The sequence below is a fragment of the Aquarana catesbeiana genome, linkage group LG01 (assembly GCF_042186555.1).
Source record: "Aquarana catesbeiana isolate 2022-GZ linkage group LG01, ASM4218655v1, whole genome shotgun sequence".
Taxonomy (NCBI): Eukaryota; Metazoa; Chordata; class Amphibia; order Anura; family Ranidae; genus Aquarana; species Aquarana catesbeiana.
This window is the reverse complement of record NC_133324.1, coordinates 397954684-397973491: the sequence shown is the minus strand read 5'-3', so window position 1 is coordinate 397973491 and position 18808 is coordinate 397954684. Positions and strand designations below refer to the sequence as shown.

Here is an 18808-nt window from a genome sequence, read left to right as displayed (position 1 = left end):
TATAAAATCAGTTTTAAAATGAAAAAATTAAAGTAGAACTCTAGTCACTTAAAAAAAATGTGGCCCCCAAACATCTCACTTCCCATCATATTTTCTACTGCTCGTTTAGTCTAGTGACCATGTAATAGGGAGAACTACTTGCGTTATACCCTGGTGTCACAGCAGGCAGCACTCTAGGCTTTTTCACCCCTGCCCTAGAATGTGGCTGGGCACTTAACATCATCACCCACAATGCAAGACCAGTGGCTAGCGGGTAGGCAACATGACTGGAGAAGAGGAACAGTTTCATGAGACTGTCCATACTGGAACTGGTGGGAAGGAAGCTTGCAGGACCAAGGAATAAGGTAAATATTTGTTTCTATTACATCTCCCCCTGATAAAACTTGAATTAGATATAAATACACGACGGTGAAAGGGAGAGACAAGTGTTATTTTTTAAAAATCTGACTGGATTTCAGTTTTCTTTTTATAAACATTTTTACAAAATTTTTATAAAAAGAAAAATAGTTACAAATTGTTTTTGCTACAAAAACTGCTACTTTTTCTACCGCTTGCAGATTTGTTTTATTGGCTAGCTTCAAGCAACACAGACAGTGTATGGAGTGTATTAGTAAATCATGTGCAAAGTATATATTTGATTTAGCAAGCACCTCCCAAATTTAAAAGATCCTGGGATTTATAACTTCAATTAGCAAACAATTTGCAAGCAAGCGAAAGAGAAAATGATTTATGATCAGTTTATACAGTTATCGTATTCGCATGCTTGATTTCTTTAATGTAACTGAACATGTATCATACGCAAACTCCCAGTACTACAGTGTACAAAATGTGTTCTGCGTAAAGACTGACAGGGTTTGATCCCCTTGAACAAATGTTTGAGCATACAAAACAGCATCCAGTTACACAGCCAAAGGACAACAATTCTCAACTTGGTTTTTTACGGGGCTATTTTTGGCACAGGCTTCTGTTGATTGCAAAGGTTTAGCCCTCCCAGTTTTTTTGGCAAAGCCTTGTCCTTGTTCAAAGACTTACATTTGTTATGTATTGTACAGGCTCATGATTCAGGAGAGGGAGGGTGATGTGAGGGATAAGGCTAGGGAGGAGGTAGACAGTAACTGTAGAGGGCTTGCACTGAAGTTTGGAAGCTCATCATCACTCAGTGATCTACAGTCTGACACACTTAAAGAAGACTTCTCTGAAGTTCAGAAAGAAGTTAGAAGACACACTGGATCTTATGCTTCTATAACACAAACAAAGTGTTCACTACTGGATTTGTACTGCTCTGATAGACAGTGACAAGAGGAAACACTTGGCAAACTGGAGGAGTGAGATTTCCAGGACTGTCAGGAGTTCAGAGGAAACAATTTGCTGCAGTGGAAGCTTAGGAAGGGGGAAGCTGAATTTGTCCTTCTTTCTCAGGATCCCCTTTATTTTTTTGACAGTTGGCTTGTGTTATTTCTTTTGTACAAGAGTGGAGAAAAAGACAAGGATACACTGAAAGGGAGATCATGGAAGTAAATCCTATTCCTGTAGTTACAGTTCAGACAGTTCCCTATGATGACCAGAAGCCAGGGAGCAATGGGTTTAGAAAGCCAACAGCAGTGTTTGAAAGTAAAAGGAACTATCTGCAGAACTTCATCCAAAGTGTGCTGTCCTCTATAGATCTTCGGGACCGCCAAGGCTGCACCATGGTGGTGGGCAGTGATGGCAGGTACTTCAGTAAGACTGCCACAGAGGTCATTGTCCAGATGGCAGCAGCTAATGGGGTAAGATAGAGCATGTTTGCTGTGATCAATAGAAATTTTCTTCTTAGTACAACATTGTTCATGCCAGTGTAGAAGTGCTTTATTTGTCTGCACTTGACTTTGATATGTGCTTAAATCACCATGTGTAGTGGAGATGACCACATTTTACTTGCATTGCTTGGCATTTTGTAGGATGCAACCAACCCTTTTTAGATATTTATTTTGCTGCTGCTTCATGAGATCATTAGTCACAGGCAAAACAGACCAAACACTGCCACTGTGCTTGCACTTTCACCAGGACTTGCAAGGGTTTTGTGATTCAAAATGCATGTACTATGTTTAGAACAAATGCTTATGTGTGCCTAAAGAGGTGCGTTTTCCAACCACTCTCTCCCAATAGGAATAAGCAATCTATAGTTGACAACCCATTCAATCGATATGCCACACACTGGGAAGTGATTTTACTTCAATAATTGAAAGATATGATCGTAAGCTATTGATGAAATCTCTGTTTTTAACATACAATCTCATAATCTTATTGAAATACGATCAAATTCATGACCAAATCTTAGTGCTGCCGATCAATGCAAAGTGATTGATAATTTAACAACCTGGCTGGTAGACTCAGCTTGAGTCACTCAGATTTAAAATAACATTAAACCTTCCTTTTTTTATTTTTTTTTACATTAAAATAACAAACATGTTATATGTACTTGCTCTGTGCAAGGGTTTTGATCATCCTTTTCTGGGGACACCCCTGGCACTCCAGGCCTCTCCTCTTCCTGCCTGCATCTATTGACACAGAGCAGGCAACTCGGCCCGCCCCCACTCCCTTGTCACAGCATTTGAGAGAGGAGGAGTACAGCCGTGAAAACCGCTGCTCTCGTGCACATCGCTGGATCGATCGGGTTCAGGTAAGAATAGGGGGGGATCCTGCGGCACTGAAGGTTTTTTACCTTAATGCATAGATTACATGAAAGTGTTTGTTAACCCAAGAAAAAGAAATTGATTTCCTTGTCACTTAAAGCAGATTACACAACACAGCGCTTATGCTCCCCCCCCCCCCTTGTAAACTGTAAAAAAAAGAACTATCTGCCACTTCCTGTATGGCCTCTCTAAACAGACCACAAAAATCAGGGCTGCTCTGCCCTGATCACCCTGGTCAAAGTGCGTCCCTTCCGTCATACACTGTCCTGCTCTCCTCTCTCCCCCTCACCCCCTTCTTCCTGCCTGTCATCTTGTGTCTGTATGTCTCCGTCTCCACCCCCCCCTCCGCCGCTATTAGCAAAATAAAAAATTGCAAATGGACACTGCTAGCCCCTCTATGACATCCTAGCATACCATGCTGCATTATTCTTTTATAAAAACGAGCGCTGTAAATACCGTTTTAGTGCTGTCTTCAGGCCGGTCACGTGACTTTCAGCCAGGTTTCCTGGGCTACTGCAGGAGAGGTGTGATCTCCCTGGCTGGGGAGGTGGGCGTTATATAGCCCTCTACACAGGCTAAAATATATATAGCTACCTTAGAAAGGCCTAGCTCGAACCTCTACTGCATTCATTTATGTCAGTGAACCATAATCATATCCTAAATTGTGTTTTGGTATAGGAGTAAGATCCTGGATATAGCTTAACGTTTAAAACAGACCTTGCATGAAAACTTAAAGTGGATGTAAACCCTCACATACAGTATACCCAGTGAAGTGAACAGCCTCAAGATGATACACAGAGATGAAACAAATCTCCCTACATAAGTTTTACATGTATATCTGCTGTCTTCAGCATTCTACATTCTTTAGAAAGTGCACATCATGTTACAAATTTTCCTTCCTGTTTTAGCAATGGGAGGGGAGTCTGCGCATACACTGTGTGTGAGCTGATTGGAGGAAAGGCACACACCCCCCTCCACATAGACAGAGGAACAAAGAAACTTGCAGAGCTGTGCTGTGAATATACAATCTCTCTGCTTATCTGTCTCTAAGTTACCTCCCCGACATATTTCCTGCTGCTTTTATCTCCTGTGAGGGAAAGCTTGTCAGAAGTTATCATGCTGATAACAGAGGAATGGAGCAGCAGAAAGACACAGGACTTTGCTTTGGAGAGAGATAAGTAAACGCTACAGTAATATGTACCCTGGTCAGATTTCATGAATAGGGTTTTCATCCACTTTAAGGAATGGCTAAGAAGCTAAGTGTCGGTCCAAACTCTTGCAAGAATGTACTCTAGAACTGTGAAGCATAGCCTTCTCTTAAAATTTAAAGTATAAGTACGGCCAAAGCTTTTTTGGTCATACTTCTGCTATGAATCACAGGGGTGCAGTTCGTTCTGCACTCCTGGTGATTTGTTTTTAGCTGACAGCGAGCTGAAGCCCGCTGTTGGCTGATGTCACAGAGCTGGCCCAGGCTCTCAGAAGCCTAGATTAGGACATATCTCAGTCTCTCAGCGATCCACTGAGAACTGGAGCCAGCCTCTTCTGCCCCCTCCACAGCCCAGTGCTCCAGTAAGCGCTGGAGGGGAGAGCAGAGTGCCGGTGACTAACAATCCCAGCTCTTTGCTCAGTGCGCAGGGGGAGAACTGAGGGATCAGCGGTGTTTGATCGCTCAGTTCTCACTGCAGAGCTGGTGGGGGACAGATGCAGCATCGGATCTATGCTGCATCCACCTAGGTGAGTATAATGTTTATTTTATTTAAATCCTGGACTTCTGTTTTAAGATCTTTAGCGTTTCCAGGATTCTGTGTTGTCATTGAGAATGGAGTGTAAAATAAATATGTTTATTTTGGTTGATTTTTTTAATTCGTGTTTTTAACCACTTGCCGACCAGCCGCCGCAGTTGTACTGTGGCAGAATGGGACAGCTGGGCGAAACAACGTTATGTAACGTCACTTCGCCCTGTGGCCACTAGGGGTGCGCGCGCACCCCCTGCTCACCCATGGAGCCGACACGAGTGCTTGACAGTCACGATCACCGCCGGACTCCCGCGATCGCTTGGGGCACACGGAGAACCGGGATCTGTGTGTGTGTAAACACACAGTTTCCGGTTCTCTGGGGGGAGAAGTGACAGACCGTCTGTTCATACAGAGTATGAACAGCGATATAGCCATTCCCCTACACAGTCCCCTCCCCCATCAGTTAGAACACACACTAGGGAACACAATTAACCCCTTGATCGTCCCCTAGTGTTAACCCCTTCCCTGGCAGTGAAATTTTTACAGTAATCAATGCATGTTTATAGCACTGATCGCTGTAAAAATGCCAATGGTCCCAAAAATGTGTCAAAACTGTCCGCCGTGTCCGCCATAATGTCGCAGTCCTGATAAAAATCGCAGATTGCCGCCATTACTAGTAAAAAAAAAAAATAATAGTAAAAATGCCATAATACTATCCCCTATTTGTAGACGCTATAACTTTTGCGCAAACCAATCAATATACGCTTATTGGATTTTTTTTACCAAAAATATGTAGTAGAATACACATTGGCCTAAACTGAGGAAAACAATTGTTTTTTTTATACATTTTTAGGGGATATTTATTATAGCAAAAAGTAAAAAATATTGCGTTTTTTTCAAAATTGACGCTCTTTTTTTGTTTATAGCACAAAAAATAAAAAGCACAGAGGTGATCAAATACCACCAAAAGAAAGCTCTATTTGTGGGAAAAAAAAGGGTGTCAATTTTGTTTGGGTACAACGTCACACGATTGTCAGTTAAAACGACGCAGTGCCGAATCACAAAAAGTGCTCTGCTTAGGAAGGGGGGTAAAATCTTCCAGGGCTGAAGCGGTTAACTAACAATTTTTACGTGGAGGTTGGTTTCCAAATGAATTTCGAATTTAAGTACTAGTAATCCTATTTATTTATTTTTTTAAATTCATGGACAAGTGTGAATGGATACCTACAACTCCACCTATACACCGCACTTTCTGACCCCTGCCTTTCTGTGGACTAAGCTCTTGCCTACTGTTTTACTACTTAATTTTGTTTGCCTGTTAGATTTTCAGGTGGTAGGGTAAATACAATGCAGCATGACACAGTGAATACCTTAAAATTTCTCAGCTCCTGTACTTCTTCACATACTGTTATGACCCTTCCGTTCAACATTGCATTCTCATTAATCCCCAGTACCCTGCGCCCAAAACACCCACATTCAACTTCAAATCCTGCATAGTTTCCTGCACCTGTCCCTTTTTCTGACTTTTCATGTATAACCTAATTGCATGTGATATTGTTAAGTATATGTGTACCAACATTGCACATATTCAAGTGATTTGACAGAATGGTAATGCAGTGCAGTGGTGATCAGAGAGATTTTTAAGGAAGCCTACAAATGTGTGCATCCTGTGCATCCTCAGTTTATGTGCCACTGGGAACAACAGAATGAATGACAAAGAACAGATAGTTCTCTAAGCACCCGAATTATAATGCAATAATTATTTAAATGTAGGATGAACAGGAGAACCCAGAGATAATGTTTGGCCTTACATTTGCAAAGGCCATGGTATCAGAAGGCTGAATAAGGAGCTATTGTCAACTTACAGTGAAGTATTAAAGTGATTGTAACCCTAAAGAAAAAAAAAATTATCCAGTTCCCTTAAAGCAGGGGTCCTCAAACTTTTTGAACAGGGGGCCAGTTCACTGTTCCTCAGACTGTTGGGGGGGCCAGACTCCTCGCCATCACAGAGCCCCCCATCACAGATTCCTCTCCATCACAGAGCCCCCCATTACAGAGCCCCCCATCACAGATTCCTCTTCATGACACAGCCATCCCATCACAGAGCCATCCCATCACAGATCCCCCCATCACAGAGCCCTCTCCATCACAAACTCCATTCCACCACAGAGCCCCCTCATATCACGGAGCCCCCCCCATCGACTCCATCCCATCACAGAGCCCCCTATCGATATTACAAACTTTCATAAGATCGCAGCACTTGCACTCCCCTCTCCCTCCCCTCTGCTACCTTATTCACGCAAGACAGGAACCATGATAGGTCTGGACAAAGGGCGGGACTTTTCATGTTAAAGGCAGGTGATTGATTACTGGGACCGCCCCACTGTCTAGTAATCAATCACCCGCTTCTTAACATGAAAAGTCCCGCCCTTTGTCCGGACCTGTCATGTTTCCCGCTTTGCGTGAATAAGGGAGGTCGGGGAGTCCGAGTTCGAACGCTGTGATCTTATGTAAGGGGCAGTCCGCGGGCCAGGTAAATAAACCTGGCGGGACATGTCTGGCCTGCGGGCTGTAGTTTGAGGACCCCTGCCTTAAAGCATGTTGTCATGGATCTGCAGTAATGCTGATGTCTGTCTGATTACCTCTATGTTCAGCTTAAGAGACCGGCCGCCTGTTCACCTGTCTGCTTAAGTGATCTTCCCTCAAGCATAGCTCCACCCCAGAATCTAACTGGGAACACTATATTAACCTGTGCACTGCTAGCCAGCTTCACTGATCAATATTGTGTGTTTGGCTTCCTGTGTGCTTCTTGCCGTGTGCTCTACGTCTGATTCTGTTTACCGGCCTTGGCCTATTCTTGACTGTCTGTCTGCTTTATATCCCGACCTTTGGAGTGTTCTTTGGCTATCCCTGCCTGCTTGTTGCCTCGACCTTATGGCTTATCACCTGACTATCCCTTGCTGCTTCCTCTCTATCCTCCAGCAGCCTACCGTGAGCTGGGAGACCCTGGGGGCTGCGACCTAGAGATAGTTGCAGCAAAGTCCATCCCCACCATCAGGGGCCCTGGTGAACACCTGCTGGCTCTTAGACTCTGCACCCTGGGGAATCTCATGCTCTAGCTCCCAGTGTGATCCTTGTTGGTGCTCCAGAGGACCTGCTTTCCTGAACCACCCAGCAGTCAGCCGTAAGGTCCATTACCTTAGCGGTGCACTTCTGACCCCAATAGGGTGCATCTGTCACCTGGCTTCAGGTGACCTGACACATGATATACAGCAAAGTGCCTGTGCTGTGTCATTTGGCTCCCTGTATAACCTAAATAAACTGGCTGATCCTGCCTGATTCTGCCCTTCCCCCTGTAAACTGACCAAGGTTTATCATGGTTGCTGAGCCCTGACACCGTGGTCCCCTTTATCCGCAGCTCTCCTTTGTGCTCTTCTCCCTTCCCGTCAGCTGTGTGAGTGCCGATCTGCTCCCGTCCCCCCCAAACCGCAATGACATTCCTAAAATCAGCTCTGCTATAGTAAATAATGTCCCCATTGTATGTGTTTTTTTTTTTTAAATGCAACTGTGTACCTCAATGCATAGCACCGCTTAGCGCTTACGTGACCGGCCGCCTCTCTCTTTCTCTCCTCTCCCCCTCCTGGTTGACGTCAGTGGGGGGCTTCTCAGCCCTGCTCGCTGTAACTGTCAGATCAAGTGAGAAGAGAGGAGAGAGGCACCAGTCACGTGAGCGCCGATCAGCGCTATGAAATGAGGTACACATCGGCATTTTTTTTTAAAAAACACATACACTGGGGACATTATTTAATATAACAGAGTTGATTGTAAGAATGTCTCTGAGTGGCTTAATGGCCACTTTATGCAGAAATTGTAATGTTTGTATTGAAATAGCTGCAAACATCTTTCATAGAAACAATTACCTACACCAAGGGGTGCCCAACCTCTGGCCTCCTGCTCTGGGCTGGCGAGTCGGTAAGCCCAGATTGTGGGTTCCTGACCTGCTATCCCCGAGCATCAGTGTGCTAGAGGAAGCTGAGCCGATGCTTCCTGTATAGCACCGGCTCCTGTCACAGGCAGAGTGATACCAAATCTACTCCGCCTGTGACAGGAGCTCTCTACTGTAGCCGCATGCTTCCTCTAGCGCCTCCTGTCACACCAGCAGTATCCTCCAGTAGTACCAACCAGCAGTACCAGCCAGCAGTACCCACCAGCAGTACCAGCCAGCAGTACTTGCCAGCAGTACGAACCAGCAGTACCAGCCAGCAGACCCACCAGCAGTACCAACCAGCAGTACCCACTAGCAGTACCCACCAGCAGTACCAGCCAGCAATACCAGCCAGCAGTACCTACCAACAGTACCCACCAGCAGTACCAGCCAGCAATAACAGCCAGCAGTACCAACCAACAGTACCAGCAAGCAGTACCGACCAGCAGTACCAGCAGTACCAGCCAGCAGTACCGACCAGCAGTAGCAGCCAGTGGAAACAGCCAGCAGTACCCGCCAGCAATAACATCCAGCAGTACCTGTCAGCAATACCAACCAGCAGTACCTGTCAGCAGTACCAACCAGCAGTACCCGCCAGCAGTAACAGCCAGCAGTACCCACCAACAGTAACAGCCAGCAGTACCCACCAGCAGTACCAACCAGCAGTACCAGCCAGCAGTACTCACGAGCAGTACCCACCAACAGTACCCACCAGCAATACCCACCAGCAGTAACAGCCAGCAGTACCAGCCAGCAGGAACCACCAGCAGTACCAGCCAGCAGTACCCACCAGCTGTACCAGCCATGGAGGTCAGCCAGCAGCAGCCACTAGCCGTACCCACCTGGCGGACAGCAGCAGCCAGCGATACCTGCAGGAATCCTGAGGAAGAAGTGGGGATTTAGATCAGTTGAGGTGCAGGTAAACCGCAGTGCATCAGTGTGAAAGCAGCCTAAGGCCCCTTTTATGCGATCGGACTGATCGGGACTGCCTGACTGTTTTTCAGGTGGACCAAATCGGACCTTCCATTCACCTCTATAAAGCGGCAGATGTAAACGGACTTGTGTCCATTTACACCTGCCTATCTCCAATCTGATCCGCTTCAAAAAAACAGAAGGGGATCCGTCCCCTTCTGTCTTGGTAGATCGGATCAGAGGGCTCATAGAGTAGAGCGGGCTGTGTCTGTTCTTCATATGCAGAGTATACACGGACCTGTCATCTGCCTGCACCACTCATTGTGGCCCACAACCAGTTACCAAGTCGCTAAAGTGACCCTCGCTTCTCAAAAGGTTGGGCACCCCTGCACTACACCACGTCCTCTCTATATTGTGATAATGGTACACACCTATTTGATTGGTGATTGTAGGAAAACAAGGCAATTCAGAGTAATCTTTTAGTCATTTTGACTTTACCAGCCTGATTACTAAAGAGAGGGAATAGTAACACATAGCGAGGGTAACTCTGAGCTCTACATATTTCCTGTGCTCGCCTGATAGCACTGTGCATTGCTAGCGGGAATGGGGATGACTTGCACTGCAGTACTGGCATGCAAGGTTATGATTTTAATATAAAAGCCAATATAACATAATTTTAGACATCTCTAGTATAATTGATAAATTAGAGGTTCTGTGTGAAAGTCTTAACTGGTTCTAAGTCCTTATGATGTGAAGCACAAACCTCCTTTGTGTGTCACACGCTACAACACAGGAATTTACAATTAAGTGCTTAATGGGTGAACATTGTTCTACTTTAATGTCTTATTTTATTTTATTTCTTTTTACACAATTTGAAGGTTTGTTTCATATTTTACTAAGTTTCAGCTTTAATAGACTAACATTGACAGTGTGGCTGACATAGTAATTGGAACTCTGTGGTCAGGTTTTTATACATTTGGTAATCGACACTAGTTGTAACCTGGTTTTAAGCTTTACAGCTCTGTAATTGCTCTTCTGCATACTATACCTTTGTGTCCTACTGAACCTGTTTACAAAAATTCAACAATCAATATACTTATAATGGCAGAGAATAACGCAAAGTTTATTCTTTTAGAATCCCATGCTGTTCTCTTTGTGACTTTCCCATATACAGACTTCTAGTTACTTAGATATTCTCATTGGAACTGGAATTCCTATATGGTTTCTAAAGTGGTGTTGAGTGCATGTATCTATAACAAGAGTATATGTGAATGGTAGTTTATTTTAAAAATACTTTGGTTCAAATGACAAAAAGCTTTCCCAGGATGATTATTTAATGACTTGCAAGACTTTATACCTTCCAAGTAGCTCAGCTGTAGGAAAAATAACATGCTAATGATCATTGAAGTAAATAAGAGCCACAGGAACCAGAGCAAAATCAAGATTCTCATTCATTAAGGTACATTTTTAAAACACTTTGGACAAAATGTTATATTTGTAAACCAAAATATACTAAAGTTTAAGGTCTCACTCCAGACAAAATTTTAAAATTTTTGATATATGGTATATAATTTTTATATTCTATGTTAAAATTAAACATCAGGCTTATCCTCCCTACCAAGCATACCCTCCCCACCGACCTACCTCCTGGCTGTATGGTATATTTTTTTATACTTAATCTTTTCCAAAGGCTAATCATTTTCACCTCTTCTTCTGGGAGGGGAAGGATCTCAATGGGACATCATATTGAGGTCAGTGATCTGAAATTTTTAGTGGGACTGCGACATTGCGGCGGACAGATCGGACACTTTTGACACTTTTTTGGGACCAGTGACATAAAAATGCACTGATTACTGTATAAATGACACTGGCAGGGAAGGGGTTAACACCTGGGGTGATCAAAGGGTTAAATGTTCCCTAGGGAAGTGCTTTCTAACTGTGGGGGGGAGTGGATTGACAGGGAGTAGGGAGAGATCGCTGTTCCTAATCACTAGGAACAGACAATTTCACTCCCCTGACAGAATGGGTATCTGTTTGTTTACACTGGCAGATCCCCGTTCTGCCTCTCTGTGGAGCGATCGTGGGAGGCCGGCAGACATTGAGTCCGCCGGACCCACTGGCAAATGGGCACACACGCACGCCTCCGACGTTGCGCACGTGCCCACAGATCGCCGTGTATGTGCCCAATGTACAACTGCAGCGGCTGCTCGGGAAGTGGTTAAAAGGTTCATGAAGGAATCCATAATCATAGTAGAAAACAGCCAGGGGATGGGCAATGAGTAAGTCTAAAACACTTGAACGCTTTGGGCAGAACCTCTTCTCAGGAGTGAAAGTCAACTCCGTGAAGCTAGTGCATAAAAAAAACAGAAAAGCGTCTCTAAGTGTAGCATTTAATGGAACATAGAATGGCAGAACTAACAATTGAACACTCACATGATGAATGTAATAAAAAGGCTTGTCTGTAAAAAGAGATTCCCGAGGGAGGTGGTGCACAGCACACCCGTCCAGGTATACAGGGATTGCGGTATGACAGGAAGAGAAGCTGGCAAGATCTGTGCCGGGTATGGGTGATGGAGAGCAGCATGGAGAGCAGTGTGGAGCGCAGCGCTGTGGATGGCGTGCAACGTCACCGGGGAGTAAAGCACACATTGCGGTTCAGAGCATGCGCGAGACTTGTACTGAGCATGCGCGCTCCTTTCTCAAGTGTAATGGGGACAGAGATGAACCAGATTTAAATAGGCTGAATGACAATTACAGAATGGACATGTGGGTGTTAAAAAATGAATTGATAAATTCACTATACATATATAGTACAGAAAGTGGTAATAATAACATTAAAAGCAATATCCAAAATATATAGATAAGCAAAAAAGAAATGGAAATTCCCCATGGGGTTTTTTAGCAGCAATTATGAATCAAAAAAGAAAATTTGTAAAAAATATATTTTATTAGCAAAATACTCCGGACATGACTCTTTTTTAACTCATGTCCAGAGTATTTTGCTAATAAAATATATTTTTTACAAATTTTATTTTTTGATTCATAATTGCTGCTAAAAAACCCCATGGGGAATTTCCATTTACTTTTTTGCTATATTCATTTTGGGGTGTGCAGCTATATCAGACTCTGTTGAAGTGTCATCCTATGTTAGAAATATATAGATAAAACCATAATGAAAAATCAAATAAAAAATGTAGAATATATACATACACTTATACTATGTATATATACAGTATCGCACAAAAGTGAGTACACCCCTCACATTTTTGTAAATATTTTATTACAGTAAAACCTTGGTTTTACTGTAATAAAAGTAACTTGGTTTGAGAGTGACTTGGTTTGAGAGTGTTTTTCAAGACAAGCAATATTTTTAAATAAATTTTGACTTGATATACAAGCAATGTCTTGATATAAGTAGCATCAAGTCACAACTGAGTATAAAAGAGAAGAGAGGTGACCTTTCACAGATGCAGCGCCCGGGCGTTGGCGGTAAATCACCGATATTTTTTGCGGCGCTTTACCGTAGTTTTAGCTGAGCTTTAGCTGGGCTTTTTGGCCGCTAGCGGGACGCTTTTAACCCCCTCTAGCAGCCAAAAAAGTGTTAAAAGCGCCGGCATTATTTATGAATAAATGGTTGTGGAATGAATCATCTGAGTTTCCATTATTTCTTATGAGAAAATTTGCTTTGATATACAAGTGCTTTGGATTACAAGCTTATTTCCGGAACGAATTATGCTTGCAATCCAAGGTTTTACTGTATATCTTTTCATGTTACAACACTGAAGAAATGACACTTTGCTACAATGTAAAGTAGAGAGTGTACAGCTTGTATAACAGTGTAAATTTGCTGTCCCCTCAAAATAACTCAAACACACGGCCATTAATGTCTAAACCGCTGGCAACAAAAGTGAGTACACCCCTAAGTGAAAATGTCCAAATTGGGCCCCAAGTGTCAATATTTTGACCACCATTATTTTCCAGCACTGCCTTAACCCTCTTGGGCATGAAGTTCAGGAGAGGGAATCATGCTCTGCTTCAGTATGTCACAGTATATGTTGGCATTCATGGTTCCCTCAATTAACTGTAGCTCCCCTGTGCTGGCAGGACTCATGCAGCCTCAGACCATGACACTCCCACCACCATGCTTGATTGTAGGCAAGACACACTTGTCTTTGGACTCCTCACCTGGTTGCCGCCACACACGCTTGACACCATCTGAACCAAATAAGTTTATCTTGGTCTCATTAGACCACAGGACATAGTTCCAGTAATCCATGTCCTTAGTCTGCTTGTCTTCAGAAAATTGTTTGTGGGCTTTCTTGTGCATCATCTTTAGAAGAGGCTTCCTTATGGGTTGACAGCCATGCAGACCAATTTGATGCAGTGTGCGGTGTATGGTCTGAGCACTGACAAGCTGACCCCCCACCTCTTCAACCTCTGCAGCAATGCTGGCAGCACTCATACATCTATTTCCTAAAGACAACCTCTGGATATGACGCTGAGCATGTGCACTCAACTGCTTTGGGCGACCATCGCGAGGCCTGTTCTGAGTGGAACCTGTCCTGTTAAACCACAGTATGGTCTTGGCCACCGTGCTGCAGCTCAGTTTCAGGGTCTTGGCAATCTTCATAAAGCCTAGGCAATCTTTATGTAGAGCAACAATTCTTTTTTTTCAGATCCTCAGAGAGTTCTTTGCCATGAGGTGCCATGTTGAACTTCCAGTGACCAGTATGAGAGAGTGAGAGCGATAACACCAAATTTAACATATCTGCTCCCCATTCACACCTGAGACTTTGTAACACTAACGAGTCACATGGCTAATTGGGTCCAATTTGAACATTTTCACTTAGGGGCGTACTCACTTTTGTTTCCAGCAGTTTAGACATTAATGGCTGTGTGTTAAGTTATTTAAAGGGGACAGCAAATTTACATTGTTATACAAGCTGCACACTCACTACTTGTAGCAAAGTGTCGTTTCTTCAGTGTTGTCACATGAAAAGATATAATAAAATATTAATATAATAAAATATTTACAAAAATGTGAGGGGTGTACTCACTTTTGTGAGATACTGTATATATATATATATATATATATATATATATATATATATATATATATATTGACAACATGCTTTCTCATCTGCACATACTGATACTTACAGTGGATGGTCTTGATGGAGTTAGAGAATCCATATATACTATGTGTAATATATATATCCTTAGAGATGATAAGAAGTCACAAATTAGTGCAAGAAATGAAAAGAGGTAAATTATGAGAACATAGAAGATATGGCATTACAATATGGTGTTAATTTGTAATTCTTCATTCAAACCATTGGGTCAAAAGTATCTAAAGTGTATATCCAGACCGTTTCACGATGTCATACTTTGGAGAAATGTTCGGCTTCAGAGAGGTTTTTAGGTATGGAGTCAATGATCCAAACTTGTAATCCTACAGTGGACCTGTTGTAAACCTCTAAAAAGTGTTGTGGTATACTATGTTGGTCACAGCCCTCTACAAAAAAGCGACGGTGTTTACTGAAGCATTGTCTTAGGGGTCTGATAGTGCAACCAATGTACAGCAGCTTGCAAGAACATGTGAGGCAATACACAACAAGCAATTGTAGAAGTTCTACAAATTGTATGTTTTGCCTTTATGTGTAAAGTTTTTCTGTGTTTAACGAAATCACAGGTTTTGCATAGTGCTTTTCAGCAGCGATACATCACTTTCAGGGGGAACAAACATAATGGAGTAGTTTTGTCTCTTGTGCCCTTTAATTTGCTGGGTGATATTTTATTTTTGAGAGTAGGTGTCAATGGTGGCTGGTGCTAAATATTTTGGGGGGGAGGGGTCGTCAAACTAGCACCAACGGGAAGGCCCCCCGTGCGGGAGACGGATGGGGGGCGGGATGGCGGCGATGATGAAATTAACTCAATCACTTACATGTCTTCTACTGTTCTGAACTAATAAAATTGCAATCAATGCAAACAGAATAAGAATTGCAGATGTAACAGCAGCAACACACGGACAGCGTGGCGGCGCGCTACTGCCTGGCCGACTCAGAGAAGCCTTGCGTTCGTTCCACCGTGGTTCCGAGAAACCGGAAGTGACGAGATTCCACGATGACGCGCAAAGAACCACACTCTGCCAGACAGACCACCAATCACATACCGCACCAACGAAGCTGAATTTAACAATAGGAGTGTCCGGGGCACATCGCTCTTCGCCCCGAGAACGTGCTTAAGGAAGCCAATAAAAACTGCCAGCTTCAATCACGGGACTTAGAAAATGTTATGCTTTCCATGCACACCAGTGTGTCTGGCGCCCCGCACACACTTAAAGGAATACATTTTTTTTTCTTTTTTTTATAATGATGAAAACTTTGGGGGGTGGCACCCTTGCGCCCCTATTGGCGGGCTGCCACTGGTAGGTGCTCTCCTATAGGTGACTTTGGGTTTGTCACAAATGACTGGATTTGGATCCTGTTGGAGGATTTTCCAATGTTTATATAGAATCTTTTCCATTTTCTTATATTGGCAATGGTACCGGGTGATAAATCAGAGTGGTGGATCTTCCAGTGATGGTTCAAGAATTTGTTTTTTAAATGCCTGCTTTGGGAGATGTAATCACAATCTCTCGTGCAGTTTCATCTTAATCAGCAAAATTGGTCCTTTGACCCTTCCACGCTGCTCTCTATCACCCATACACAGAACAATGCGGCTCTTGCTGGTTTCTCTTCCTGTCATACCGCGATCCCGCATACCTGGACAGGCGTGCTGTACACAACTTCCATCAGGAATCTCTACAGACAAGCCTTTTTAATACATTTATCATGTTCCATTAAATGCTACACTAATGCCGCGTACACACGACCAGACTTCACGGCATACTTGGTTCGGCGGACCGGAGTCTGTCGGAGAATTTGATCGTGTGTGGGCTCCAGCGGACTTTTTTCCCCAAAAGTTCGACGGACCTAGAAATGAAACATGTTTCAAATCTCGACTCGAGTGCGGTCGAAAAGCCTAGGACGGTTCAGTCAGGGTGCCAGGGATAGTGATGGTCAGGGGAACAAAGATCTCCTATCCTCACCTGTCAGCAAGGGAAGAGAAGAAAGCAGTTAAAAAGTCTGTTTATTCACAAAAATTATAAAAGCTCACAAGATGGAGTAGTAAAACGTACATCAAAAGCATAGGGATACCTATAAGCAGTTAAACTGGGTGCCCAACCCTTCCTAGGCATCTATCAGTACAGGACCTGCTGTAACAGCTCACCTATTCACTGCTGTTGCTTGTAAACACAGAAGCCAGCAGAGGAAGTCTTCCATTACTCACTTCCTCTTTTGCTCTGACTGACAAGGTCATCTAATGTAGAGCACGGCAGAGGATATGGATCGTAGACATCCCTGCTGGTCTCTGTGTTTACAATTTTCAGTGGTGATTGGGTGGGCTGGTACAGTGGGTCCTGTGCTGATGGAGGCAAAAAAAAACATTGCATGATATTGGGGTGCTGGAATTCAGTTTCAGACAGTATTCTTGCTTCTAAATATACAGTAATTATGTTTCTTATAAGCATGTTTTTGATATGTTTATTCACAGGATTACATTGATATTATTTGGGAGTGATTTAGTCATATTCATATAAAGTGAAGTGAATATCAACTTTAAAGGGGTTGTAAAGTCAGAAGGTTTTTTATCTTAATGCACGGGGCGGGGGGGGGGGGCTTTCAAATTTTTTTGCTATGGGGCCCTGTGATTTTTACTTATGCCCCTAATTAACAATTATGCAATTATATACAAAAATCTTGATGGTTAATTATGATTGCTACTTCAACCCTTTGTTTTAACTACTAAATTCAAGCACTGAGATCTAAAATCTTCCTTTATGTCCATTTGTCCAGTTTGCATATTTAATCCATGTTATTTACCTGTAAAGCTTCCTTTGTGTAGGCACCCAAAAGCACTGAGACTGCTGATGGAAGCAGCCATCTTGGATGTGATGTCAGCATCCCCAGCAGACTCAGAACTGTCACTCAAATAAAACTCGCTTGGCTGCTTCATGTAAGCAGGGAACAGAGGAGCTGGGCTAGACAATAAAGAGACACTCGCAGAATTGGAGAGGGCTATGACATGCAAGTAGGAAGGGGGCTGTGCTAGCAAATTCTTAGGCACATTGCAAAACTATAAAAATTTGTTTAGAAAGCACTGCAAGTAAATACAATTTCCTGGGATTGTAGTTTGCAAATGTTATTTACTACTTCAAAATTAAGATCAATTACCGCAGGATGTTTGGCATAGTCACTCAATAGAATCTCTGCAAAATAACTTTCATAATGGCATTTCTTTAAACCTTTTTCTTCATGTTTATATTGACAGGAAAAGAAATCCAAAAGACTAAGGTATCTATTAAAATATTCTGTAAAAAATACATGTATCAACATACAGCATTGTCTTTTGTGCTTTGCTCCATGTTAGTCCCTAGAGATGAGTTGTTCTTGTGGCAAATAATGGTCCCTCCATAGCTGGATAAATGATGTTAGATTGGGGAAAAGAGACTGACCTTAATCCTAACACTAACCCTTTGTTTATAAATGTGTTTTTGTGATAAACAAAGCTCAGTTATAGGTGTAAGCTTTAGGATATAGCCCAAAGATCAACTTTGGCATGGTGAGCAAATGGCTTTGTTGATAAATAATGCCCTGTAATCATGATTGTGAGCGCTAGGGTTAGTAAAGGTAAGTATTATCAATCTTTTTTTTCGGGGTATTCATACATTTGAAAACAATTTCGCTTAAATCACTGCCCTAGTCCCTATTCATTATTTATCCTGCAAATTAGTCTTAATTTTTAAGGGTTTCCTCTTCTGAATCACTTGTGAAATTTGTCATGAGCCAGTAACATCAGTGAAACTGTTGAAGTTCCATGAGACCATTCACTGCTCCGTTGCCTAGGTATCTGCAAAACTAAAGAAGGCCAATTTGTGCTGGCAAAGAGAAGCCTGAGGGACCACAAGGGAAACGTCCTTACTTATAGGTTAGGCTGTGGAGAGCATGCATTACTACATTTGAATCAACCATCCCAGTTTGTACAAAAGGTGATACCATTGGATTCTTGCTTGGTGTAGTTACCTGTGTCATAAACTATATACTGGTGATGAGGATGGCAATACTCCTAGGTGTGACTGCAGTTGCATGATTCTGTCTCTCTAGTCCTACCACAGCACTAGGTCAAGGAGTAAAAAGGATTTCATTTTTAAGTTATAGCAGCTGAAATGACTAAGCCTGGACAAAATGGAGTTCTTCTGTTGAGTCTGGCAGGACCTAAACAATTGCACAGCATTAGATTTGTCAATAAGAGCCGCGCACACATGATCGGATTTTCCAATGGGAAATGTGTGATGATAGGCTGTTGGTGGAAAATCCGACCGCTTGTACGCCCCATCGGACAATTATTGTCGGATTTTATGCGGACAAATGTTGGATGGCAGGCTTTAAAATTTTCCGCGG

At 43.0% G+C, this 18808-nt stretch overlaps 1 protein-coding gene across 1 annotated transcript in view; it reads left to right on the top strand.

Moving 5' to 3' along the window:
- The first annotated feature begins 1047 nt into the window (after positions 1-1047).
- Positions 1048-18808, top strand: part of PGM5 (phosphoglucomutase 5) — a 166806-nt gene continuing 149045 nt past the window's right edge. The window contains exon 1 of the mRNA XM_073634792.1: positions 1048-1766. Within this exon, the coding sequence (XP_073490893.1) occupies positions 1509-1766 (258 nt within the window). The 5' untranslated portion in view covers positions 1048-1508. The remainder of the gene's footprint in view (positions 1767-18808) is intronic.